General features: G+C 43.3%; 1 protein-coding gene and 1 long non-coding RNA gene across 2 annotated transcripts; one reads left to right on the top strand and one right to left on the bottom strand.

Moving 5' to 3' along the window:
• On the bottom strand, positions 1-26418 carry LOC122762182. Its single transcript, XR_006358665.1, has 3 exons — positions 26360-26418; positions 17805-17940; positions 1-77 (listed from the first exon to the last, which is right to left on the bottom strand). It is a non-coding gene; the product is annotated as an uncharacterized LOC122762182 (long non-coding RNA).
• LOC122762181 (general transcription factor 3C polypeptide 4-like) lies at positions 19103-27841 on the top strand. The gene is made up of 5 exons (XM_044017380.1): positions 19103-19441; positions 21246-22955; positions 26127-26257; positions 26770-26858; positions 27693-27841. The coding sequence occupies exons 1-5, from the start codon at positions 19133-19135 to the stop codon at positions 27755-27757; spliced, it is 2304 nt and encodes a 767-aa protein (XP_043873315.1). The 5' UTR covers positions 19103-19132; the 3' UTR covers positions 27758-27841.

The raw sequence follows: 27841 nt of genomic DNA, 5'->3' as shown, positions 1-27841 counted from the left end.
CTCCTCCTCAGCCTCGCGCCTCCTTTTTCATTACGTGAACGCCGTTCGCCCGCCTGCCCTTTCCCCGCTGTGGATTCCTGGTAAAAAAAAACACATACATTTTAATGAAAGGACCTTTACTTTAGAAAAAAAAAAAAAAAAAACAGTGAGGAGGAGGAGAAGGAAAATAAATTGCTGTTGAAAAGGAGATAATACTCTGGGCATTGTGGGATTGTCTGGGACCGGGCAGATGTGTGGTGATGACCCCGACGCAGAGACCAACATGTATAAATTAATCTATAAATAGACTCATCTGGAGGAGAATTACCATGGGTGTGCTTGAGTGCAGAGCATGTGCTTAATATATGCATGTAGTGTGTGTGTGTGTGTGTGTGTGTGTGTGTGTGTGTAGCCTCATGAGGTAAGCAGAGAGAGAAGCAACATCCATACAACTCAACTATGTTTTAGATAAAAACCAGGTGATAGGAGACTTGAGATTTGTCAGAATGACTGGATTAAATAAGAGACATAATCCCATTCTTCAGAGCAAATCTTATTTTTGAATGTGGAAGTAACTCAGGGTCCAACTTCCTGTTTGTTTGTTTCACGTATCGGCGATCGGAGCGAGTTGTCTGTCTGAAAACACTCTGTAACATCAGTGTGATGGACGGAGAAATCCCCTCTTTTATTTTACAATGCATCGCCATTCTCTCGTAACCCTCGCATGACAAGTATATGAGCGCAGAGCTCTATTTCTCTCCATTTCCAGTATCCATCCATCTTCTACCACTTTATCCTCCACATGAGGGTCACAGGGGGCGCTGTATCAACCTCAGCTGACAAAGGGCGAGAGGCGGAGTCACAGTCTGTAGTTTTCTAGTTTTCGACAGGACGGTCACACAAAAGTTCAATGATTACGTATCGATTATGAAAAGAATTAGAAACATTACATTCAAATATGTTTTAAACAATAAACTGGTGAAACGCCACATGACGTTTGCCACCTGTGTGAAATCTGACCGGCATAATCTGGATTAAAAAGTGAGGGAAGAAAAAGACGAAGAAGCTGAAGGAGTGAGCTGTGTGTGTGTGTGTGTGTGTGTCATGAACACGAGGACCAGTAATCTTCATTCAGTCCAAAACCTGGTCCTAGTCCTAAATTAAGGACTAATATTTGAACTGTGGTTATGTTAAGGTTAGTGTTAGTCATGACCTGGTTATGGTTAAGGTTAGTGATAAGGCTTTGTTTAGTCTGTTTAAATGAATAGGAGTCAATGCAGAGTCCTGTGTGTGTGTGTGTTCTTGATTGTGTATCTTTGTGAGGGCCAAAAAACCAGTAAACCATAGGGACTGAGGACATTCTGTCTGGTCCTGACAAATTTAAACAGGTTTCGGGAGTTAGGACCTGGTTTTAGGTTTAGGGTTAGAATTGGGTTTATGTTTGGATTAGGTTAAAGGTTGTGGTCATGATGGTGAAGCTTTAGGTACGGGGCTAGGGAATGTGTTATGTGTACGAGTGTCCTCAGTAAGACTGCGGCGTGAGAATGTGTGTGTGTGAGACACAGGGCTCTGCAGAGACCTAAATCCAGCTCAAGTAGAAGGTAAACAGTGGTTTGAGTGTGCAGTTATTGTATTTTCTTGTGGTGGATCAGAGTAAAGACCCTCAGGTCTGAGCTGAACCGTCAGCGCTGCAGCCACAGCTCGGACCAAAAGCCCACAAGGAAATTAAAAGAGGATTAAGGCCGACTGACACTTTGTGGCTGATTACTCATTTATTGTTAGTGTGTGTGTGTGTGTGTGTGTGTGTGTGTGTGTGTGTGTGTGTGGGGGCTCAGAGAAGATGGCTCTTGGCTCAGAGAAGATGGGCGTGGCCTGTCAGTGTTACTACAACACACTCACCATAGTCACATATGTCGCTTTTCCATCGTACACTTCTAGCACGGCTCTACTCTACTTGCTTTGGTTTGGTTTGGTTTCCCATTACTTCATAGCTCCTCCTCAGAGTGGGCGGAGTCACCACAGCATCTGCGTGAAACTGTGGCGACGTGTTTTTTCTCCGCGACACAAACACAAACGTGTGACGTGTAAAGTGAATCATTAGTTCAGATGAAGTGACAGAATGGTTCAGTCCTACAGTCAGTGAACTGAAATACCAGTGAACGTGAACTTTCTCACTTTGTTGGCTTTGACATCGCGCTCGTGACTCGTCACTGACTTACTTTTATACACTTTTCTTACTCAGATGTGTTTATATTCTTTCTTTCAAGATAATCAGAAGCAGAAATATGTTATGTAACACTGTATAAATATGTAACGCTGACATTGACATAAGATTGACAGACAACTATAAAAACTAAGTATTGACCTGATCTGTGTCACAGTCCATCACATCAACAAGTGAAGTCTAACGTCACTATTTACAATGTGAACTGAGTTGCAATATTTTGTCATGTTTAAAAACTGAGTCTAGTGATTTAAACACTGATATAATGTTGTGATGTCTGGATTATATTTGATGTAAAAGTGTCATGCAATCGTAAAGAGCTGGCTCAAAACAAAAGCAGTGAATAATGACGATTATTATTACTGAGTTTTGTCATTAACTCGACCTCTGCTGAACAGGATTCCTGGCATTAAATGGAGTCTGCTGAGCAGCAAGGCTCCTTTAATTGTGACAGGCGTCAGGCGGCTCAGGTTTATTGCCTCTTTGTGTTCAAACTCAATATCATCACTGCAGGGAAAACCAACTGTACAGATGCCAGTGTTTGGGCTGCTAATTAGCAGTTTGTATTAGTAATTAATAGGCATTACCAGTCAACCGGGCTCCTGCACAGCAGCCTCCGGCAGCCTGTGACGGAGATCCACCAACCCCCCACCACTGATCCACCGCTCCACTAACAAACGAGACTTTCAGCATCGCAGCGCTGATGGAAAATCTACAACATTATATTTCTAAAAAGGCAAAAAAAACATGGAAATTAATGCCTCACAACTTTTTCAGTGCTGGTGTGAGACTGAAAACTAACAAAGATCAAGTCCTGTGCTTCATTATTTATCATATAATATCTTTTCCTCAATAAAAAAAATCACTATTTTCTGTGGCTGAAGTTTGTATTTGGAAAGTTACGGTCAAATTTATGTACACAGCACAAAAAACAACCCCTGTTGCCCCCAAAGTGCTTTACATGTTTAAAGGAAGCAATAAAAATACAACACGGTTAAATTCAGCAAATAAAATGAGTAAAAACACAGCAACGGAAACAACACAGAAAAAATAATAAATTGCTTAAATATCCAACAGTTCTCTGGATATTCTCACTTCTCAGACTTTAAAGACGACGGTGTTTTTACAAAGTATATTCATCCACTTGAAAAACTAATTATATATAAAACTATATATACATATACATATATATGTATATGTATATACGAGTTATATATGTATACATATATACACACACACACACACTATGGTGACATGAGACAAGATCTGGTCTTAGATTTTGGATCTCGTCACATCATGATAAAGTGTGATGTCTTTATGTGGTTTTAAAGACTGTTGCATTGATAATCATCGTATTTATTATACTGAATATAATATGTACTGATTAAAAACCACATGTGATCCACAATATTATATTTAAAAAGGTCGCCTGTTTCATTTTAATCCTAATTATTTGTGTTATTATGTGTGTTTTGTTTGTAACCCACGTAAATATCCATCACTTAAAGAAATAAAGCAGGTGTTATCTGAAATGAAAGGTGTATTTTAAGATCATGTAATACAGATCATAAACAGTTGATTATATTTTATTTGACAGTGTATTGTTACTCTCAAACTTGTCATGAGTCCAGAGAAACAGCTTTATATCCACAGATATCATCTATATCAGGATATAATCTCAACATATACACAGACTCAGTGCAGTGCTGATTTGGACGTTGTTTGGAGAAGAAATGACTACTCGTCACTAGTTGCATTATGGGAAAAGTAAAATGCGTTTCTACTCTTCACAGCATCAGAATTCAAGAAAGAAACAATCAAATAAAACTAAATTCTACCACAAAAGCCAGAAAAATGAAGGTCAGAATGCTGGAGCAGCATGTCAGCATCACCTAGCTAAAGCATTGAGCTGTGGAGAAGCTTTAAAATGTGAACAGTTCAGTGTCCACAGCTGATTTGGGCAGACGTGGAGGAGCAGAGGTGAGAGCGAGGTATACGGCAGAGTTATCAATTATCCACAGCGCAGTGGCACTCTGGCTTCCTCCAGATCTGGTGTTAAATTAAGTTGTCAGCGCTGTCTCTCTGATTTCCCTCATCACGCGAGCAGACGGTGATGGCGCGTGACGGCCGCTCGCTGGAGCTCCTCGCCGGCTGCCGCCCCGCATCTCGCCTGCAATTCATCAGCCTCTGAGCGCACACCGGCCCAGGCTCGCTCCACGCCAGCACACGCCGCGCTGCACCGGAGCCAGCCAGCCCCGCTACGCACCGCGGCAGAGGGAAAACACAGCAACCATATCACCTTCCAAAAAACACAAGCCCGCGGCTGCAGAGGACGGAGAGCAGCGGACTTTTGCCCCCACGTTTGGGGGCAAAAGAACTTGAACTTGAGGGCTGTTTGTGTTATGTTGGTGCAAAAATAAATAAAAAGAGAAGAAATGAGTGCAGAGGTGAAAAAGTGTTGATCACAGTGGGAGGACGTGGTCTTCAGAGTGAAGCCTTTGGCCGCGCTCTCCTGTCGGGGCACGGCCTCCGCTGAGGGCAGGGTATGTGGGACAGTGAGTGGGGAGAGGTTTGGCACACGAGCACCAGACACCAGCTCCATCCAGCTCCATCAGGCTCCATCAGGCTCCATCAGGCTCCATCAGGCACACACTGAGCTGAAGGGCACGGCAACATTCACGGGATTCACGAGCGGAGCCGCAGAGGAGGGAGGAGACAGAGGAAGGACGAGCAGGTGACAGAAATAATGGATAAGTGTAAAGCGGCGGGGAGCTAAGCTCTCAGTGTTTAAGTATTTATTTGTGATGAATAGTAATGACGGCACAATTTTACAAAGCACTTGTTTAAACTGGAGGGGGAGAGAGAGAGAGAGAGAGAGGGAGAATGAGGGACGAGGACTCGCCGCTGTAACCTTCCTACACCGTTCACTCTCATCTGACCCACTTTACAACTTCACTGAAACACTGTCACTCTTCATCAGGGATTCAACATTATTTCTAACGTGGGCTGTAAAGTTCACATTTCGCTACATTTGAAATCGTACCACTGAGGATCCAGCAGAGGGCGCTCAAGAGCGACTTTCAAACGATTACATTGTAGTTCAAATCTGTCAGAGCTTCCTCCTGTTGTCAGTCATTTCCTGTTCACACAGTGTTTATATTCCACCCAATCTACCGAGTAGTGAACGCTACGCTAGCAGCAACGTTAACACGTTAACAACCATCAAACATGTTAATAAAGTAACAGATACATAGTTACAGGGAGAGTCAAGTCAACTTTGTTTCTAGAGCACATTTAAAAAACAACATGCTTTACAGAGTTAAACAGATAAGCTATGGAACATCAAATCAATAAAAAACAGAAGATGGTCAACTATAGACAGAAGTGTCCTGGTTGACTATTCTCGTTCCATAGTTAAGCAGCACCTACAGAAAGGCCTGATGGCCCCAGGGGTTCAGTCTGGATTCTGTCTCATCTAAAAACACAAGACGTTCAGAGAGCAGAGACTTTAAAAACTGATAATGAAGGGAGGAGCAACACAGGTGTGATACTGTCTCTTTTCTTGAGTGGCGGCGATCAATAAAAGCTTTTAAGTACAGACAAACCGATGAATCAGTCGTGTGTGTGTGTGTTTCCACTGATGTCGTTTAGCGCTGCAACTGTCGATTATTTTCATTATGGATTCATTTGTCGATTATTTTCTTGATGAATGGTTTGGTCCATAAAATAGAAATACTTACATGTTGATCGGTGTTCATCAAACCAAGTGTCCACAAACCAAAACATTTAAGAAGCTTAAACAAATCAGAAATGTTGTTTTAATCATGAAAAAAGCTTATCGATTATCAGAATACTGGTCCATTAATTTAGTAATCAATGAATAGTTTCAGCTCTAATGTCGTTCAAACCTAAAGGCGATGAAAAGGTGTGTGCACGACTCTGTAAGTCATGTGACACGAGAGGGATGAAACACACTGGTTAAAAATTCACACAGACCGTCAGTGGTTTCGAAAAATGACCGCCATTTCAAAAAAGCCTTGCAGTTACACATATTAACCACTAGATGGTACATTACATACAGCGTATTTGACTAGGAAACAGTTTTACGTCCTGAAGTGTGTGATTGTTGGGTTCATGCAAACACTGGTGAGCACAGAGACACCAGACCCTGCCTCGTCCTCGTCCTCGTCCTCGTCCTCTCTGCATTTAAAAACCACTGGCACGGTCCAGCTCCATCGCTGAATAAAACATTAAAACACCATTCTGAGATATTAACCTACTTATTATTAAAAAAACTGTGTGATTTATGTTGATTTGGTTGGCTTTCAATGCTGCCCAGCTGTCACCGCCGAGCGTGTAACCTAAATTATCACTGCAGTTAAGGGAATAAGTGTTCCTTTAACACTTCAAAAGCCTCCTCATAACTGCTCCAACTCAGAGTTGTTGTTTTGTTTTAATTTCTCCCTCTCTCCACTTCTTAAGTTCAGTAATTATTCAATCTGGGTGATAATGAGCGCCTGCTTGACCTTGCAGATGAAGAATTTTCCCTTTTATGTCGATGCTTCATCTTTTCCAGGCTAATTTAAGAAAACAGTGCTTAATCTTCCACCAAAAGCAGCAAAACACCGGGCGCTCAGATCCGCCGCGCCGCAGTGGGAGGACCCCTAACGTTAATAAGCAGCACCGGGGCCTCGGTGCAGAACTGGCAGCGGGTCGGTCGGCCGTGGATCAAACAGTCGTAACCTCCTGTTCCAAAGATAAGCTGCAATCAGAGCGGCGGGGGCTCTTTAACAGGGAGAGTGTTTGTGTGGAAAAGAGGCAGAACAGACGGGGGAAGTGAGCATGAAAAAGAACGAGCGGGCGGGAGGAGGGAGAAGATGGCAGCCTGCTCATCGCTGACGTGCCTGAACGGAACCTGGAGGAGGGGGCGCGCACGGGGGGGTAGAGGGGGCGCGGTCTGAGCCCGATCTGAGCCCCGGCGCTTAATTGGGCACTCAAATGTGACCAGGTACCTCCCCAACATCCACTCTGAGGCAACACATGGCAAAGTGCGGGAGCGGAGAGGAGGCGTGTGGAGAGAGGAAATGGAGCAGAGGGTTTAGCACCTCCTGTGGCCAAGTGTTTTTATCTCCCTCTGGGTTTTTGAGTCGGGACCGTGGACAGCGTGAGCGATCGTGTGTTTGGTCTCTCACTGTGTCCACGATGATTAACACGAGCCGATGTGATCCTCAGTATCAGTCAGTCAGTATCGACGACCAGCGACCGTCATTCATCCACTTCAGACAGAAAACTATTATAATGTTCTTAAATGTGAATATTTTCTGATTTCTTTGCTCCACAAAACAAAGAAATCATTCAAACTGAATCATTTTGTGTTTGTGGACAAAAACAAGAGCAGGTTTGACAAACACTGATCATTAACCGAGAAAATAAAGGACAGCTTGATTGATTGATTATGAAGATAAGTTAGTTCAATACTGGTCAAAAATCACAGGAAAAATCTAAATCCAACTCGTGTTTCAGAGCAACAGTATTTTAATGAGTGGTTTCTGATGTGAAAATGGTCGTAATGTCATCTTTAATACGATTGATTCTAAAGAGGAACAACTGATCATTTTTTTGTAATTTTAAATCATATTCAGGTTAAAAACATATTTAAATCACAAAGATTTTTTTATCTTCATCTTATCACTGATTTGAATATTGCACTTGATTTGAGGGTTAATTGCAGCTTTAATAAGTTTAGGCTGTTCCATGTCATTATTATAATTATTTTTATTACTGCAGACAGAAACGAGTGAACAGGCTTCCACAGTCAAACAGCTGAGCGCTGTAACAGTCCACTGATTCTGGACGATGTCGCTCTTTACAAATAAGTTTGGCTGATTTTACTTTTTTCCACCATCTGATAAAATATGATCATTTGTTGGGAAAATAATTCTTAAATATTTGTTTGTTTTTTCCACAATCTAAAATGATTCAGTTTGAATGATTTTATGTTTTTATGGAGCAAATAAACCAGAAAATATTCACATAAAAGAAGCTGAAGAGGAAAAAATAAAATCACACTAACTGGTTTGAATTGGATGACAATATAAACAGGTTTGAGTGACAGCAGCATTTATCAAGTGTTTGTCAGTTTTCATAATAATCTGCTCATTCAATAATAATTAGCTGATGCTATTACGTAAAAAAGGGGCCTGATAATCAGATAATGTGGAGTTTTGACTGTTGGACTGATGTCAGCGCTGATGTCATTATCAGACACAAACAGCGCTGCGTTCGCTGGCGACTGAATATTTATCTGTCAGTGTTACACGCGTTATTTCATGTCAGTGCAGAAAAAGAAGAACCATCTGCTCTGTGAGTGGATATAAAACATTCACACGTGATTATTTCACCACAAAACAAACTGCAGCTTCCATTTAAACAGGCAAACACTTCAAATGTGTGATATTGGAGCACATTTAGAGAGGGTTTTTTTCCCCAGTTCATCAAAGCCTCCGCCGGCTAATCCTTTTCTTATATAAATAGCTCTTTTGGTGGAGAGGGGAGCAGCCGCACAGAGCTCTAACCCTTCTGTCCCTGAAGCTACAGCCAGGATAAGCTGTGTGTTGGATTGGCACGCGGCGCTGCCTGCTCACGGCCTGCTGCTGCGCTGGACGCCAGTACAGATGGAGGGCAGAGCCGGGCAGTGCCAGCTTGTCAGTCGGATTAAAACGACTCATTTATTCACTGAAGTATCGTGCAAAGTGACCGGGCCAGAGTGGGGTGAGGCGAAAGGGGGAGAGGAGGGTCGGAGCGGTGGCGAGACGGGGGCAGCGTGGATGTGAGAGAGGGTCCTCTCCTCTCTGGCCTCCCTCCCTCCTCATCCCTCTCTCCTGCCTTTTTGCCGGTTACTTATCTTTCCGCGGCTGCCAGAAGCCATTACGGCGGTGTGCGGAAGGCGGCCGGCAGGGTGGCATCTCCCAGTGCCCGGTGACAGATTGCTGCTCGGCTCTGGCGGCCGAGGAGGCGAGGGGAGGAAAGTGATTGGCTCTGGTGGTCAGGAAGTGGGCAGCGAGGGCTGGAGGAGGAGGAGGAGGGCAGAGAGTCGGGGAGAGGATGACAAGACCTGGCTGTGTGACCTTTAGTATCGAGCGAGTTACTTAGAGGGGCCCGGGCCTCGCCTTTAAGAGCCTGCTCGGCAGTGGCGGCCGCTGCGTTGGGTGCGGGCAGAACACGGACGACAGGCCAAGAAGGAGTGACCTCGACGCCGTCTTCTCTGGTCGACCGAGCCCTACCTGACCTGGAGGGACCTCAGCGAGGAGAAGGAAAGGACGAGTGGCAGTTTGTCACCTCCTCAACCTCAGAGCTGCTGCCAGCATCAATCTCACAGTGTTCAAAGTCAGGAAGTCTTCAGGGGAAAGATGTCGTACTTTGACCCAGGAGAAGAAACCAGAGCAGAGACCCGGCTTTAATCGTCTGAACGAGACCCGGCTTTAATCGTCTGAACGAGACCCGGCTTTAATCGACTGAACGAGACCCGGCTTTAATAACATTACTCTTTCATCCAAAGCGACTTACAATGGAATTGAGTCGAACTTGCGACCATGATGTCTTTCGCACACAGGGTACTGGTCTTAACCACTGAGCCACTTTAATCTTCAGTGAAACGCTAAAAATATAAACAGAAGAGTGAACAACACAAAGGTTTTCTGCACCATTATACAGAATGACGTCGCCATAGAAACGGCCCAACAGTACAGACGACACAATAAAGATATCACAACTATCCGTTATCTACTGATACTGACATCAGTGTGACACTATCACTTTAGACCATTTAAACTATAACACAGTTCACTTTTACAGTCTTCTGATGAAACTCACGTCTGTGTTTAAATTAGAGCTTGTGATGATGAGGAGGAGGAGGTTATAATCGAAGAAATAAAAAGAATGTGGTGGCGGTCAAATCAATGTTGCCACTTTCTAAAGATCCTCTCCAGCTGTGTTGTGAGCAGGAAAAGTTGTGTCTGTATCGCGTGCGTGTCCGTCTGTCTGTGCGTCTGTCTGTCTGTCTGTGTCTGTGTCTGTATGTCTGTCTGTCTGTGTGTGTGTGTGTGTGTGTGTGTCTGTCTGTCAGTGCCGGACACTCTTAAATAAAGGTGGTTAAATAAAGGAGGAATGTGACGGAGCTCCATTGTGGATGAGTTCATGTTTGTGTGTATGAAGTGAACTTTACACTAGTTTGTTTTTCCAGTGTGAACACAAGTGATAACAGTTTAAAGACAACAGTCTTCTGTCTCACAATGACACTGACTCAGGTCACTGTCAGGCCAAGGCTCTGTGTGTGTGTGTGTCAGGAGGAGGAGGAGGAGGAGGAGGAGGAGGAGGTGGAGGTGAGGCTTGGAAGGGTTTTATCGGGTATAATTACTCCCGATAGCTGTAATTTACAGGTTGACAGCAGGGAGAAATGGGTGAGATTCACACTTCTGCGGGTCAGCATCTGTCGCAGTACTGCGCGGCGCTCACTGCCCGGCCGGTCGGCGAGCGGGAGGAAACGGTAAACAACAAGCGGCGTGTGACAGATTAGCAGCGCGGGCTAAAGGACCTTCCACTGACACATCATTTCTCTCACTCCGCGAGTTTGTTTTGGCGGCAGCTGTCACCAATAAAATGGAAAAGCGGGAGACGGAGGGAGGAAGAGGAGGAGGGTGGAGGCAGCAGCGGAGGTGGCTTTTGTTCCAGATCCAGAGAGGTGGATGATGGGAGGAGGAGGAGGAGGAGGAGGAGTGACCTGTTTCAAAAGTCTGGCCTGACTTTTTAATGGAGTATTAGCAGGAAAAGGAGGGCTGCTGTAATTACCTCCACCATTACCTTCTCTCTTTTTAGGTCTGCACGACAAATGGCCCGTGTCCACATGAAGTGGTAATTTTAGTTCAGTTTGCATCAGCCTGTGTGGTACAGTCAGCAGCACACCGTGATTCTACAGGGTAAGCACTATCGTGACGTGTGAACACATTAGTCACCAACACTGCAGACTCAAACACACACTCCTCCTCGTCCTCCTCGTCCTCCTCGTTCTCCTCGTCCTCCTCGTCCTCCCCTCAGGTGCTTTTCTTTCTCCTGAAGCCTCACAGCTCAGCTGATGCCAGGTCACACTGTTGATCTGGCCTTCACCTCGTCCACTCCACACACAACCTGGCAAACTGACTCTTCCTTGACCTCCAGCTTTAGAGGACGGCGGCTCATTCACCTGGACACACGAGTCAAAGTCACGTCGTCTTTCGCTCTTTTACACTAAAACGTTTTCCTGCTTGATTGTGGAGATGATCCACAATATGTCATAGACTTAATACAAATACCAGAGCAGCAACTAACCATTATTATCATACTTATTATTAATGTGTCCATTATTATCTCCATTAGTTGTTTGGTCCATAAAACGTGAGCACAGCAAACCTGGGGATGATGACGCTCACAAACGTCTTGTTTTTGTCCACAAACACAAAATGATTTAGTTGTTTTTATGGAGCAAAGAAACGAAGAAAACATTCACATTTAAGAAGCTAAAAACAACTCTAAAACCAAATACACCATGAAAGTAAGACGAGATCCACACCAGAGGTGAGACACACGACACGTGACGTGACACCAACAATCTCACGATACGATGATTCTGTGATAATCAATATATTCCAAGACGATCATAGAACGATACATAACGACATCTTTCTAACTGACGAAAACAAAACGTCCTCTGTTTCTTCACAACAAAGGTCATGAGCGTGGACGGAGCAGCGCCACCGTGAGGAGACATGAAGCAGTGGCGCCCCGCGGGTTTTACATCACCCACCCCTACTTTTTACCATGTCATTCATTTGATTTATGTATCTTTACATCTATTTCATAGATTTCTTTAAACAATTTCCTATGGATTCAAACGTCTCATTTCTTCCACAGTGTTTTCAGGTGTTTTCCTTCCTTGAATCTGCCGTTGTGTATGAAAGGTGATCTATAAATAAAACTGCATTGCTTTGCATTTGCAGATAAATGCATGTGTTCCTGCATCGTTCTGCTGAATGTGAGTTCCTCCTTTAAATGAAATGTATTTATAACATTACAGTAAGAAACGTACACAGAATGTGTTCATTAGTCACACTGCAGGTAAAGCTCAGTTATCTGTGCTCTGACCTCTAACCTGCAGTGGTTTCAGTTCACAGTGAACACTGCAGAGGCCAAACTTGGACATATGGAGTGAAATGAAGTGTGCAGTGAAGGTGAGTGTTGGTGTAGCTCCGGCCCTGTCCTGTTTCATATGTGACGGGACACTGGCTGCCGGTGACTCTGCGTGCCAACCGTCCTAAGCTAACACTTCCTCACACATGTGCCATATGGGCGGCGCAGCCTCGTTCCATTAGCGGGGCCCGGGCGGGTCGGGGACCCCGGGCCCTCCTGGCCGTCCTCTGGCACTGCCACAGGGCAAAGTCCTGCCCACTGCCAGCTGCTGCCCACACCAGGTCAGAGGAAGCAACAGCCGCCGCCTAACCACCGCGAGTCACACACATAATCACAAGTGAGCTCACACATCGTTATCTAACAACAGCTGGAAAATAACTGAGAGAATGAGTTTGTCTTAATCTGAGATTAAGAGAGAGAAGAAAGAGGGAGATAAAGACATGTGGATGGATAGGTATAGAGATAGATATATAGATTTACCGACACAGAAGAGAGATAGACAATGATAGAGAGTGGTAGAAAGAGATACTGCAGTCGAGATATAATTAGTGCTATAACGTCCAGAACAGTGTAAGATCAATGAGCAGAGTTTCTCCACAAAATGACAGAAATAAGGACAATAATAGGGATAAAAACCAGCTGCAGCTGTGAGAAATCTCTGAAAACAGACTTAATACAGTTACCAGAGAGCACTGCAGGGCCAAACTTTTACAGCAGATTTACAGCCGATTTACAGCCGATTTCAAACATCCAAACTGTACAAAAACATCTGCATGAGCACAAACATCAAACGCCTGATGTGTCAAATCTCCTACAGCTAAGAAATCAGAAAGACTAATAATGACTCTGATGGTTCCTGAGGACGCGGGAGCTGACGATGATGATGATATTGAGCTGAGTCACAGTATAAACACCACTGCAGAAAACTAGCTTGAAAACAGGGCCAATCAACATTAATGTGGAAAGTCGAGAACCAACTAATGATTATCTGTCCATTATTTTCTCGATTCATCGTTTAATCGTTTGGTTCATAAAACATCAGAAACCCTTCAAAAATGTTGAAATGATGATGTTCTCAAACGTCTTGTTTTTGTCCACAAACACAAAATGATTCCTTTGTTTTATGGAGCAAAGGAAGCAGAAAATATTCACATTAAAGAAGCTGAAAAATCACACCGTAACATTAGGTGACAATTCATTTAGTAATCGATGACTCGTTGCAGCACTAATCATCATGTTCAGGACAAAGTGAAATTTGACATTTGATTTGCAGAAATTAAAAAAATATACCAGATAATACGTATGTGTGTATGTTACCAGTGTTTTCTACCAGCGACACAGGGCTGCAAAGATTCAGTGACTACTAAATGTATTTGCTGATTTCAGCTGATTATCATTTAATTGGTAGATTAAAATGCTGCTCTTCATCCAAAAGTGTTTTTTTTAAGAATTAAAACCAGTTTGTGATTTCTCAGCTTCTTAAATGTGAATATTTTCTCATTTCTTTGCTCCATAAAAGAAAGAAATCATTAAAACGGAATCATTTTTGGTTTGTGGACAAAAACAAAGACATTTCAGAACGTCCTCATTTCCAGGTTTGACAAACACTGTTGAATATTTTCTTACATTTTATGAACCACATTGAAAACAAGCATCAGTTTCAGGCCTTTCACTAACAGACCTGCACATGTGGAGTGTGATACGTACATCATTTAAACATGTGTGAGTTCAAAGTAGTTGAACTATTAAAGATCCCAAACCCACTGAAGTGATCCATGAAAACTAACATGACTTTACCAGGACCCAGACCTCCACCTCATGTAGATTATTTGTGAATTACAGGCATGCAGTGTGTGTGTGCGTGTGTGTGTGTGTGTGCGCGCGCGTGTGTGAGGGCACCTTCCCTAAAGACGAGCAGAGGAAAGTAGGAGAAGGGCAGACGGAGGCAGGAGACACATGGGAATGTCAGCGTGAGCCTCGGCAGCCTGTACCTGCCACACGACCCGGGGCCTTTTTTAATTAATCATCACACGGGATGAATAATTCAGCCATTATCGCCGGGAATAAATAGAGAGGCAGGTTTTTTCCTCCTGAGTTCCACCCAATCAGTTTCCATGTTTCCCTTAATAAGCCCAGAGTTTAGGGCCTGGCCTCAGGTAAACACAGCGCGCAGGTGAGTGGCAGGATTTGGTTACATTATACAAATAGTCCCTTGATTCAACAGGAAGTTAGAGTTGACAAATGTTATTAAGAAATATGATCACAGCAGGTGAGCCGCTCTTGATTTCCTGTTTCCTGACAGGAAATCAAATCTGTAATCTGGATCTGATAAAAAGGCCCATTTACTGTTCGTACTTTGTGTTCAGTCCAGACACAGAAATATCACCGGGAATATTCACACCTTTAATGGGAACATACTCGCTCGATCATGATTTTGTAAGTTTGTCTTTCTGTCAGCCACTTCCTGTCTGAGATAAGAATATCACAAGAATATCTCATAAGAATATCACATTTATCTCAGACAGGAAGTGGCTGACAGAAAGACAAACTTACAAAATAAAGCCACACTGAAGAAAACAGAACTTCACTGAGTCATGGTCATGACTCAGAAAACCAGGCTAATGATCGTCGTTCAGCTGTAAAAGCAGATATTTAATATACTAAATTTAACACAAGGATAAAACAAAGAGTCTGATATGAAAACACTGTGAGTCACAGTCACTTCTGTCCTGTCAGGACTATAAAAGCGTGTGAAATTGTTTGTTAGCAGCAGCAAGAGATATTATTTACTACAAAACTGGACCTGACACACACACACACACACACACACACACACACACCAGTTATTACTACACAGTACACACAACAACAAGTGTGGTCAACTGTGACAGACAATTCTAAACTCTGAGCTTCAAGTGTCACAGAAAACCAGTTTATCTGCTTCAGACCAACAGTCAACAACATGATAAACTGACAAACAACAACAACAACAACAACAACATCACAGAGAGAGAACAGCTCAGCTGCTAACACCACACACACACACACACACACACACGACATAACTCAGCTTAACCCACGTTTAAATCCAAAGGTTAAAATTTGTGTAACAAGTTATGTAAATTAAAATATGTAGATCCATAAATGGATGGAAAAACAAAGTCAAACTAATACGAACATGAAAATGGCCAAACTAATGAACTTAATGATTAGTTATATAAAAATAGATATATAATATACTATATAAAAATAAAAACATTCGTAGTAAAACCAGCACACAGACAAACAAACCCCCGAAAACTCAGACAATCTAAATAAAGTCCAACTTCTATTAACACTTGTATTATTAATCCAAACAAACTTTGGCAGCTAATTGAACACAGCTAGCGCCGTTAGCATACGTTAGCACACACATTAGCACAGGTAGCTCTTACCTTGTCAGTTAATGTGATGGTTTTTTTCTCTGTGTTTGTTCTGATGAAAACGAAAACACTGACGCGTTAATGCTTCGCGTAGAGTTTGAAGTTGAGTTCGTTGGTGAAAAGTTAATTTAAAAAACATCCGAAAACAGAGAGCGCGGCGACGACGACGACGCTTTAAATTAGTCCGCCATTTTCCTTGGTGTCACTCACATCTCTCACGCTTGTCGGCGCATTACCGCCACCTGCTGGACAGGAGTACAGCGCAGAGGAAAAACCGATGTGAGCTACAATTGTTCTATTTTTCTATTCTTAACTGTTTATATCTTTCTATATTATAACCATGATAAGAATCTTACATTGTAATTTTGTTTGCCCAGTTTTTGTGTAAATGTTTACCTGAAATACTGAATAAGTCCAGTGAACTCATGCGTCACATCCTCACACGAGACAAGCAACACTTAGGTCAGCATTTATTTAAATATACTGTGTTTATTTTATTGTAAGAAAGAGTAAAAAATCAAAAAGCAGACACTGTTTTGATGAGTGGCCCCGATGTTTTTGCTCGTGCTCTGCAGTGAAGACAGTTCACAGTGTTGATGTTGTGAACGTCTCCCTCTGATCCTGACCTTGACCTTCACCAGGTGACTGAACCTCCCTGAGGCCAGTGCTCTGGCTCCTGCTGATGTCACTGATGTGATATCAATACTTTGTCGCCGACTGTCGCTCCACAGTAGTGAAGCTGAATCCCCACACATCTCAGAGAAAGGCCTGTTAGACGCCTGTCACGATCTATAAACAGAGACTTCTCACCCCAAGGACAGCAGGGAGGGGGGGTAGGAAGCAGAGGAGCACTGATTGAGAGCAACACCTGTCAGGTGAGGCTTTCGCAGTTGACGGCGCAGAAGGAGTTTCAGGTCGACTGCTATGACTGCTAATCTCTGACGCGGCGACCCGCCGGGTTCCTCTCGTCTCCTGAGGGGGAAGGAAGAGCCACGCAGGAACCTGAACACAGCAGAGCTGCAGTGACGTCTCCCCCAACACAAGCTAAACCACACTGATATGCTCTAAATACATTTCATTATCATCGTCATGATTATATCACTAATTGTGTGTAGTGGGTAATGTGCTGCAGCGTCGACGTCGGCCTCCTCCCGGGAGCCGTCTGAGAGACTGAATGATTAAAACATGTACGATGAACCATGCATCAAAACGTCCCCGCGGGCTTCCTCACACAGAAACATGTGATGTCTCCACTGACACTGAGACACAGAGAGAGAGCTGAGAACCTGCAGGCAATAACAAGACAGCAGCAGGAGATTAGAGATGCTGCGGATTGACCTCAGCTGACCCCATACATATCCATACACCCACACTACATCACCTGTATACCTTCACACACACACACACACACACACACACTCCTCTGCAGGGTAAATAATTCCACCAGCACATGGTAAACAAAGTGAAGGCTGAGCTTCACGTCGTCTCCGGCCTCTGTCTTCACGTGTGTGTGTGTGTGTGTGTGTGTGTGTGAGACAGGAGGGGATAAAGTTTTTGTGACAGCGTTTGATGAATGTTTAATCCAACATTCATACATGGCAGGAGTGGGACCGGGTCCCCAGTCAGAACCCAGCAAAGACACACAGCAGGTGTGTGAAATATTCATTGACGACACGCTTCATTAACAATGGAACATACCGCGTTCACTTATTCATCGCCATTATCGAGACAAAAGACAGGAAAATGGGAGATTAAAACGTGGCGGGCGCGTTATTCCATATTTGTCTGGCAGATTTGTAACGATTTGTTTTGTGACAAATAAGACTGCCTGTTGAAATCCCGCTGTCGCCTCAGCCAGCGGAGCTTTTCCACTGTAACTAATCACTGTCTGCCCGCAGGACGCTGCCGCGCTGCAGCAGTCTGACCTTTGACCTGTCCAGGAGCGTCCGGTGACTCACCACATAAAGCATCCTGATATATTTCTGAGCCGTCAGCTGTGGACGGGACACTTCTCATATCTTTAAGTGATGATCGGTGGAGAATGATGAACGACGAGAGAGCTGGAGGATGAAATGAGTGATGTGGACAGTTTTCCTGTGAGAGGGGAAGAAGTTTGTGTTGAGTAAAAGCAGTTTAAACACAGAAGGAGCCTCTTTATACATCTGACCATTTAAAGTTTCATGACGGTAAAAACACAATCACTAAAAGTATGGTTTTAATTCAAAATTTCACAAATAAACAGTGTAGTTTAAGTAAACGGCGTCAATAAATGTCTTTTGATTACTGTTGTCATTGAATTCTCTTTAGTTCAATCAACCTTTACTATAAATACATGTCAATGGAAATACAGGTTATTTTTGTCATTTATTGTGATTCACAGTTCAAAGGATTCACATTAACAGTCGCAGTTAAGAACATAGATTCAATGAATGAATGAATGACTGAATGAATTCAGAATGATTCAAATTAATTTAATTACAACTAATTTACAGTCAAGTCAGCACAATCCAGGTGATTTCATGATTGACTGAAATTCCACATGTGAGTTTAATGAAGTGTATTGATCAGAATGTATCAGACATTTTGAGTGAATATTTACTATTCAATAGTAAATTCACCTACATGCTATGCTGTGAGCGCCCCCTGCTGCAGAGAACCAGTCTGAGACACTGAGGGTCACTCTCAGTGAAAACATGGCTCCAAAATACTGATTTTAGCCACTTAAAAAAAGACTTAGCTGATAAAATCTCTATCAGTTTAAGTCTACAATAACTACGTCACATGTCCACGTCTTTATCTCACTGTGAGACAGACTTGTCCAACAGGAAACGGAAGTTTGTAAACCACTCACTCTCTCACACCAAACCCCACAGAGAAAATCAGTGGTTTTAGCTGCGGGGACACAGGAGCTGCTGCTCCTCTGCTGCCTCGTGTGGTCACTTTGTGTCACTGAGGTCAGTCTGAACAATGGATTTTAAATACCAAAGTGACTAAATAAGACATGTGAACTTAGTGATGGAGGCAGCAGTGTGTGTGTGTGTGTGTGTGAGTGAGTGCTTTACTAACTGCAGTTTCCTGTTGGAAAAGTCTGTGTCACAGTGAGAGAAAGACGTCAACATAATAATAAGCTGAGTCGTTTGTTAAGTGGCTAAAATCTGTTTTTGACTAACGTTGTAAATAATGAGTAATAACTGATAAATGACCGCTGTGTGGACAGAAAATATCAAAAGTCCCTCCTTCTTCACCTTCCGCGTTCCGTGACGACACATCCGCCAGTCCGGAAAACATGGCGGCTGTCGGTGTGTCGGACTCGGTGGCCGGTGACGTCGTGATAAAGACGGAACCGGAGGAGCTGGACTGTGAGCTGATGTCGGGCTCAGACGGAGCGCAGGTGAAGCGGGAGCCGGTGGTGACGCTGCTGGTGCCGGTGAGCGGGCTGCAGTCGCTGTGCTGGTCCCAGGACCACCGTGTGTGTGTGGGCACCAGCAGCTCCCTGACGCTGCTGGAGCTGCAGTGTGACGTCAACAGCAACAGACAGGACATGATCCTGCACCGGACCTCCATCCCTGTCCCCGCGGACGACTACCGAGTCAGGGTAACGTCACATTTAAACACGACAAATGTGTGTTTGACACGCTTTGGACGAGCTCAACACTTAGCACGGAAGTGTTAGCATAGCAGCCAAACACGAGCTAAAACACGCCGGGAGTCCCGAGTTTTCACCCTGTCCTTCAGAGACACATGTCCAACTTCTGTTTTATTAGGACATGACTTTATGTCACATACAGTTGGAGCAATTATACATGTGGCAAAACAAAGAATAACAACATCAACAGACGGAAAGAAAGAACAATAATAATATAATATTAATAATAACATACAAACGTCATGTTGCAGAATAAAGAGATAAATGTAGTGTCGACCCTCTTCGTGAGTACTCGGTCTTTTCTCGTTTAGCTCAATCTGCCAGGAATAAACTAATCCTAATCTATTCAGCAGTTTTAAAAGGGATTACACCCATCTTCTTAAATGTGAATATGTTCTGGTTTCTTTGCTTAAACTTAAATATCTAAATAGTGTTTATCACAATATTTTGCATGGTGATGTTATAGCGCTTTTGAAAAAAACAGGTTTCACAGTTCTTTAGCATATCTTTTTTTTTAACTCATAAACAAACTTTTTGTGGGTTTGCATAAAAAAATCAATTGACATTTCAATCCACTATATGGCGTCAAGTGCTTACTCTCACTAGAGCTGTTTGAGTTTATCGCAATATATCATTTAGAAAATGATTATAATAGCCTCATTGTGGCTTAAATATCGCGATAATATTGTATTGTGACTGATGTATCATGATAATATTGTATCGTGACTTAAATATCGTGATAATATTGTATCGTGACTTAAATATCGTGATAATATTGTATCGTGACTTAAATATCGTGACAATATCGCATTGTGACTTAAATATTGTGATAATGTCGTAACGTGACTTAATATATTGTGATTTAAATATTGTATTTATACAGTCCAACACGGTTACTCTGAGGTGGTGGTGGGAAATTAAATTCAGCTTCAGGCCCCATCAAGGCTTGGGCCGGCCCTGTGTTATATTTTAGTAACATTAATTAACAAAATAACAGGTAATATGTGTGTGTGTGTGTGTCAGAAACACACAGGTGGTAAGAAAACCACATCTGTGTGTGTGTGTGTGTGTGTGTGTGCGTGCGTGTGTGCGTGTGCTGGTTGTTGTTGCGTAAACATGGTTTTAGGAGCACAGCCAGGCTCATATTCACCAGTGTGTGATTAGTTTGGCAGCGATGGATGTTTCCCTGTATTTTCGTTTATTTGCTAAACTGAGAGACAAAGATAATGAAAGCGATAGAGACAGAGAAACAGTTTTGTTGTGGTAAATGTCCCGGCACAGCTGCTCCAGTGTTTGCTTATAATGACTGTTTATCGGCTCCACTTCCAAAAATCCACTTGGCAGAAGAACGAGTGGATGGAGCGGAGTTTAATAATCCACTCGACACAGTGGCAGAAGGCTAAAGTTTGTTCTTTTATAAATATGATGAACGGCCTCTAAGTAGGAGGCTCATTCTGTTCATCTGGTGACAGTGGGAGCTGCCATGTCAACTTCTTTATGATTCTAACTCGTGTTAATGGATTCATTAAAAAGTTGTTTGGTGGTTTGAGCAGTCTATGTGTTATGATCATGATCATCACTTTTTCATTTGATGTATAATAGTTTTGTTTTTGACACAGTCGGTGTCAGATTTTAGGAGTCAAAGTTTAACTCTTTGTCGTGTGTGTTTTGAGATGTTTACATTCTCGCCCTCAGGGTCCAGAAGACCTTTATGAAATCCTAATTCTTCACTTTTGTCTGTGACGGCGTTCAGGTGGGAACTGCAGCAGAGGAAAGTGAAGCGATGGAGAGGTTCAGTTCACACCCGGACCCGACTGTGAGGCAGCTTTTCATGGCCGACAGAGTGATGAACCCGTTGCTCGGAGCGCAGAAGGGAATAAAGTACAGCTGCTGGTCTCCGTTAGGTTGTGACTCCAGCGGACGTTGTTTACTCGCGTGTCTCACGCTCGACCACAGACTCACCGTTCACCACAGCCTCAAGCGTCTGGAGTGGAGCACGCTCGTCAACTTGACAGAAAAGTACAACGAGAGGCTGAGGGAGCGAGGCTACGCCAAGAAAGACAAGGAGGCGGCGCCGGCGAGCTTACAGGACTTTGAGGAGCTGCAGCGGCGTTATCGCATGCAAACGCCCATGAGGATGGAGTGGTCCAGTATTTACATGGTCAAACAGGTGCAGGACAACAACCTGTGCAAAGACGTGGAGATGGTCTTCCTGGCTGTCCTCATGGAGAACGGTGACCTCGTCTTGTGGAAGTTTGAGTTGCCGTTCGTGGACGGCGCGGACGCCGCCTTCTATGACGTCATCGAGTCGGGCATGACTCGACCCAGGGACTTGGCGTGGTGGGAGTACGACAACGCGGAGCGGCGGATGAGCGGCCTGATCGTGGGCAGCGAGGTGGGACCTGTGAAGATCATGCCGGTCAGTCTGTCGGGGGTCAAAGGTTACTTCACCCTGCGACACCCGGTCATCATGTGGAAGGAGTGCGACGAGATCGCGGCGGAAAACATCAGGTGTGTTCAGATGGTTCACCCCATCCACAAGTCCAACTGCAGCCTCATCGTCGCCTCCCGCGGATGTTACGTGTTCTGGTGTCTGCTGGTGATTTCTCCCGCTGGACTCGACGTACACAACTCTCACGTGGCCGGGCTTCACTCGCTGCCCGTGGTCTCGCTGGCGGTCAGTCAGCGCGGCACCGCGCTGTACACGTGCTCCGTCGACGGAGGCGTAAAGAAGCTGACGCCGACGTTCAGCAGCCAGTCTTTGAGTTTCATACAAGAGGACACGCTGCAGATGGAAGAGCTCGCAAATCGAAGGATCCACGGGATCGCCGTCAGCCACAACGGAGCGTACATCGCGGTGGTCAGCACACAGGGTATAACGGACAGTCTCCACCCACTCAGCAGGACGTACCAGGTTCACTTTGTCACGCTGAAAACTCCACAAACGGCCGCGTCGCTGCTGCTCAATTCTCCCTCACAAAACTTGTACAAAATGGCCGACGTGCTTGACATCGTGAGGTGGCACGTTTTAAAAAACAAGAAGATCCCAGAGTTCCTGCAGGAGGAGCTCGATCGAAGGATCCAGGAAGTGAACGTGCCATATTTGTGGCGCCTCAAGCTGTTTTTGGTGCGCGTGCTTTACCAGTCGCTGCAGACTCCGCCCACGAGTAACCTGTGGAAACCCAGTCAGGACGGAAGCAAGGTGTTTGTGAGGGACACGGAGGACAGGGGGGACAACAGAGACGAGTCTGTGGGAGTCAAACAGGAGAAGGAGACTCACGAGGAGCGATTAGAGGAGGTGCAGGCTTGGATCAGTACTGTGGAGACGCACCTGATGAGAGAGAACATAAAGAAGGTGCTGGGCGTGGTCTACCTCAACACCTGGAAGAGCAACCAGATCAACATACCCATCTGTGAGCTGGTGGACTACCTCGAGCAAGACACCGACGACAGAGATGTGGAGGTAAATGACCTGTCACTCATCATCAGACATCAACCACCTGATCACAGTGATGTCATGAATAATCTTAATCTTCTTATTTTACAAAATTCTGGTTTCATAAACACAACAAACAAAACCCTGCTTTAGTACTTGTGATTCATTGACTTGTCAGCTTTTAAATGTGAACATTTTCTGGTTTCTTTGCTTCATTAAACAAAGAATCATGTGTTTTTGTGGATTATGCTTTTATGCAGGTTTGGGTCAAATAAAGTAAAATGAGTACATCATTTGAATGCAATCAATATTATTCTCTTATTATTCTTATAACATAGTTCATCATGTTGGGACTAATAAAAAACTATCATTTCTTTCTGATTTGAGGGTAAATTAAAAATTAAAAAAGTGCTGCAGAGGAGCTCAGATAGTTTATATAATAATATCATCATCATCATCATCTTCCTCTGTGCATCTTTATCACGTCTTTATCGTGTGTTTATCACGTCTTTATTGTGTGTTTATCGCGTGTTTATCACGTCTTTATCGTGTGTTTATCGCGTGTTTATCACGTCTTTATCGCGTGTTTATCCGCCTTTATGATGTGTTTATATTGTGTGTTTAGCGTTTATCGTCTTTATCATTAATGTTTCTCGATAATGTTTATCACGCCTTTATTATCGTGTCAGCGTCTTTATGCGATGTGTTTGCTCGGCGTGTTTATCCGCGTCTTTTCGATGTGTGTTTATCATCCGCGTCTTTATGCGTGTTTATGGCGTCTTATCATGTATTGCTCCGGCGCGTCTTTATAAATTAATGTTTATCGCGTCTTTATCGCGTTTTATCCGTTTCGTGGTGTTTATCACGATTATCGTTTATCGCGGTTTTATCCGTATCGCTTTATCGTGTTTATCGCGTCTTTATCGCGGTATGTTTTATCGCAGGTGTTTATCACGGTTTTGTTTATCACGTCTTTATATAAAGTGTGTATCACGCGTCTTTATCGGTGAATTATCGCCTTTGTCACATGTATTTATCGCGTGTTTATCACGCCTTTATCGCGGTGTTTATCACGCCTTTATCAAGCATCACGCTTTATCGCGGTATTATTGTTTATCACGTCTTTTATCGTTTATCGCTGCCTTATGTGTTTATCGCGTTTTATCGCGGTCGTGTTTATCTTTATCGGTGTTTATTGCGCCTTTATGCGTCTTTATCGTGTCTTTTATCGTTTTTTAACGTTTTATCGTCTTTATAGGTGTGTCTTTATTGTGCGTTTATCGCTGCCTTTATATCGCTGCTTTAGCCTTTATCGTTTTTATCGCGGTTCTTTTATCGCCGCTCTTTATCGTTTATGTTTATCTTTATCGTCTTTGTTTATCGCGATGTCTTTATGTCTTTATTGTGTGTTTATCGGCGTGTTTATCCACGTCTTTATAGATGTGTTTATCCGCGTGTTTATTGTATTGTTTATGGCGTGTTTATCCGCGTCTTTATAGATGTGGTCTTTATCCGCCTTTTATGTGTTTATGTGTTATCCGTCTTTTGCTCGTGTGTTTATGCGTGTGTTTATCCGCGTCTTTATGTCGTGTTATCGTTAATATTTTTATTGTGTTTATCGTCTTTATGGTAATGTTGCTCACGCCTTTATCCGCGTGTTTAAATCGCTTTATCGCGTCTTTGCTCCAGCGTGTTTATCGCTTTATAGATGTGTTTATCGTCTTTATCATGTATTTATCGCGTTTATCACGCCTTTATCGATGTGTGGTCACCGCGTCTTTATCGGCGTTTATCACGCCTTTATCGTGGTATTTATCGCGTGTTTTATGTCTTTATAGGTATTGTTTATCGATGTGTTTATTCGTCGCGTGTTTATCGTGTGTTTTCCGGTATCATGTTTATTGTGTGTTCTCGCTGCCTTTTATCGTGGTCGTGTTTATCGCGTGTGTTTTATCGCGTCTTCTTTATACGTGTTTATAGCGTCTTTTTATTTGCTCGCGTCTTTTATGCCTTTATCGCTCAGCGGTGTTTATCGTCTTTATTGTAACTTTATCATCATGTGTTTATAAATTGTGTCTTTTATCAGCGTGTTGCCGTGACTTTTACTTTTAATATGTCTTTGCTTTGCTATAAATGACTTTGCTCATGTGTTTATCGTGTGTTTTTATCGTTTTATCGCTCTATCACGCCTTTATCGCTTTTACGGCGTCTTTTATCGTGGTGTTTATCGCCTTTTCGTGGTTTATCCGCGTCTTTATTGTGACTTTGTCGTGTGTTTATCATGTGTTGCTCGTGTCTTTGTCTTTATCGTGGTGTTTATCGCGTGACTTTTTCGACTTATAATGTGTCTTTATCGTGTGTTTATCGTGTTTATCGCGACTTTAATGTGTCTTTGTTTATCGTGTGTTTATCGCGTCTTTATCGCTGCTTGTGTCTTTAATCGTGTCTTTATCGTCAATCTTTATCGATTTATCGAAATTTATTTATGGCGTCTTTATTGCGTCTTTCGCAGCGTCTTTATGGTTTATCCGTCTTTATCGTGGTGTTTATCCGTCTTTATCGCAGTGTGTTTATCATGTGTCTTTAGGTCTTTATCAGCGTGTCTTTGTCGTGACTTGCTCGCGACTTTAATGTGTCTTTATCGTGTGTTTATCGTGACTTTATCGCGACTTTAGTAATGTCTTTATCGTGTGCGCTTTATTGTGTCAGCGCTCTTTATTGTGTTTATCTTTATCGCGGTCTTTATCGCTGCGGTTTATCGTGACTTTAGTCTTTATCGTGGTAGTTTATCGTGACTTTATCTTTATCGTGTGTTTATCCGCGTGGTGTTTCTTTGCTCGTGTGTTTATCGCGTCTGACTTTATTGTGTGTTTATGTGTTTATCGCGGTCTTTATCGCGTTTATCGCGGACTTTACTTTAATGTGTTTATCGGTGTTTATCGTGACTTTATCGCGACTTTACGTGTTTATCGGCTGTCACGTCTTTATCTTTTATTGTGTCTTTAACGCCTTTTATCGTTTATCACGCCTTTATCGTGTGTTTATCGCGTCTTTATTGTGACTTTATCATGTCTTTATCGCGTGTTTATTGTGACTTTATCGCGACTTTAATGTGTCTTTATCGTGTGTTTATCGCGTCTTTATCGTGTGTTTATCGTGACTATATCGCGACTTTAATGTGTCTTTATCGTGTCTCAGGTTCTCGTTGGCCACATCAAGAAGAAGAGGAATAAGCAGATCTTCTTGGAGCGCTGCAGCCTGTGTCAGGCAGCGCTGCCGTACACTGACCACAAACAAGCTGCGTGTCCCAACGGTCACATGTGGCTCAGGTATGAAGATTAATCCAGATTAGAGTTGATTTATTTCACACACACACACCAATGTAACCCATCCTTATTTCACAGCAGTAAAAGACGGTACAAACCCCTCACCAGTTTACGTGCTCCAAAGATGTGTGGACGTCCCCTGAATGTGGTGTGTCCTCACAGGAAGTGCAGGTCCAGACATGAGGGCGGAGTCTGACAGCAGGGACATGAAGTGAATGTTAACGTTGACTGTCTTCACTGACGCTTTATTTGTCTTCACAGAGCAGTAATCAAACCTCCCACCTCTTGATATTTACCCATGCGGCGCTCTCATCCTCTCATAAATATTATCTGTCAAACACACACACACACTCACACACACACTCACTCCTCGTCTCGCTGCAGCTGCATGTGGAGCCTCCAGTGGCCAGAGAGGGAAGAACGTGTGGCCCGTCACTTTTCACCTCTGCTGTTTCTGCTCTACTTTTACGTGTGTGTGTGTGTGTACACTCACTCTCTCACTCTCTCTCCTGCAGGTGTGTGTTGTCATACCAGTCGTGCCAGACGCTGACGTTCAGACGCTGCCTCCTGCTGGATGGTGTTGCGAGGCTGCCAAGCCCGGAGGGTAAGCGTCATTTCACTTTCTCTCACAGTCACACACACTCTCTCCTTCACCGTCGTCTCCTCCCGTCCCCTTCACCGTCGTCTCCTCCCGTCCCCTTCAGCGTCCTCTGACTCGTCCTTCAGGCCGCACGTCTGCTGAGAACTGAAAACGTTGACAAAGATTTCAGATTATTGATAATTACAGGACGTTTGTGTTGAAATGCTGAGTTTTTGTGTGTTTATTTGAAAGAAGAACGTTCACTCTAATTGTTCTCGGTTGATTGCGGTACGATTTGCCACCATTTTGAATAAAAGTCAGGTTTAAAGTTTCTATCGTGGCCTTTAATGTTGAGCACTGATGCTGAAAATATAACTGAAATAAAAACAAGAGTCTTAACTTCAGTAACTATTTCATAGTAATAATAGTTATAATAAATGTTGTGTCTTTATCTTGTTATGTCATGGATTTGATTTAATTCCAAGCAGAGCTGCAACTAAGGATTATTTTCTTCATTATTTTCGTCATTTTGGTTTTTAAGATGTCAGAAAAATAGAAAACTATGGATCATTGTTTGTCAAAGCAGGAAATGATGTTCTCAAACGTCCACAAACTGAAATGATTGAGTTTGAATGATTTCTTTGTTTAAAGGAGCAAAGAAATCAGAAATATTCACATTTAAGAAGCTCCTGTTAAAATAGTTGATTATTCGAGTAATTGTTTCAGCTCTACTTCCAACATTCTCATTTTTAGTTTCTTTAATGTACAAAAATGCCCCTAAATAGTGTCATTTCTTAACCTCAGTGTTCGTGGGAGTTTGTTCAGTAAACATTGACGTTGATGCCGCGTCTGTTTCAGATCCAGAGTGGGTGAAGAAGCTTCTTCAGGCTCCGTGTACGTTCTGTGACTCACCGATGATCTGAGCGACCTCTGTGACCTTTAAGCTCCGCCTCTCTCTGTCACATATTTTGTGTTGTTGTAAATAAAAGTCTTGTGTGGTTTACAAA

Source organism: Solea senegalensis, unplaced genomic scaffold, assembly GCF_019176455.1.
Source record: "Solea senegalensis isolate Sse05_10M unplaced genomic scaffold, IFAPA_SoseM_1 scf7180000015351, whole genome shotgun sequence".
NCBI classification, from domain to species: Eukaryota; Metazoa; Chordata; class Actinopteri; order Pleuronectiformes; family Soleidae; genus Solea; species Solea senegalensis.
This window is presented reverse-complemented; position numbering and strand designations above follow the sequence as displayed.

Excerpts from the sequence above, each read along its gene's own strand:
- LOC122762181 (XM_044017380.1), top strand. The coding sequence starts at position 19,133 with ATGGCGGCTGTCGGTGTGTCGGACTCGGTGGCCGGTGACGTCGTGATA. Across the intron at positions 19,442-21,245 it reads CGGACGACTACCGAGTCAGG|GTGGGAACTGCAGCAGAGGA; the intron begins GTAACGTCACAT and ends GACGGCGTTCAG. Across the intron at positions 26,258-26,769 it reads AACGGTCACATGTGGCTCAG|GTGTGTGTTGTCATACCAGT; the intron begins GTATGAAGATTA and ends TCTCTCCTGCAG.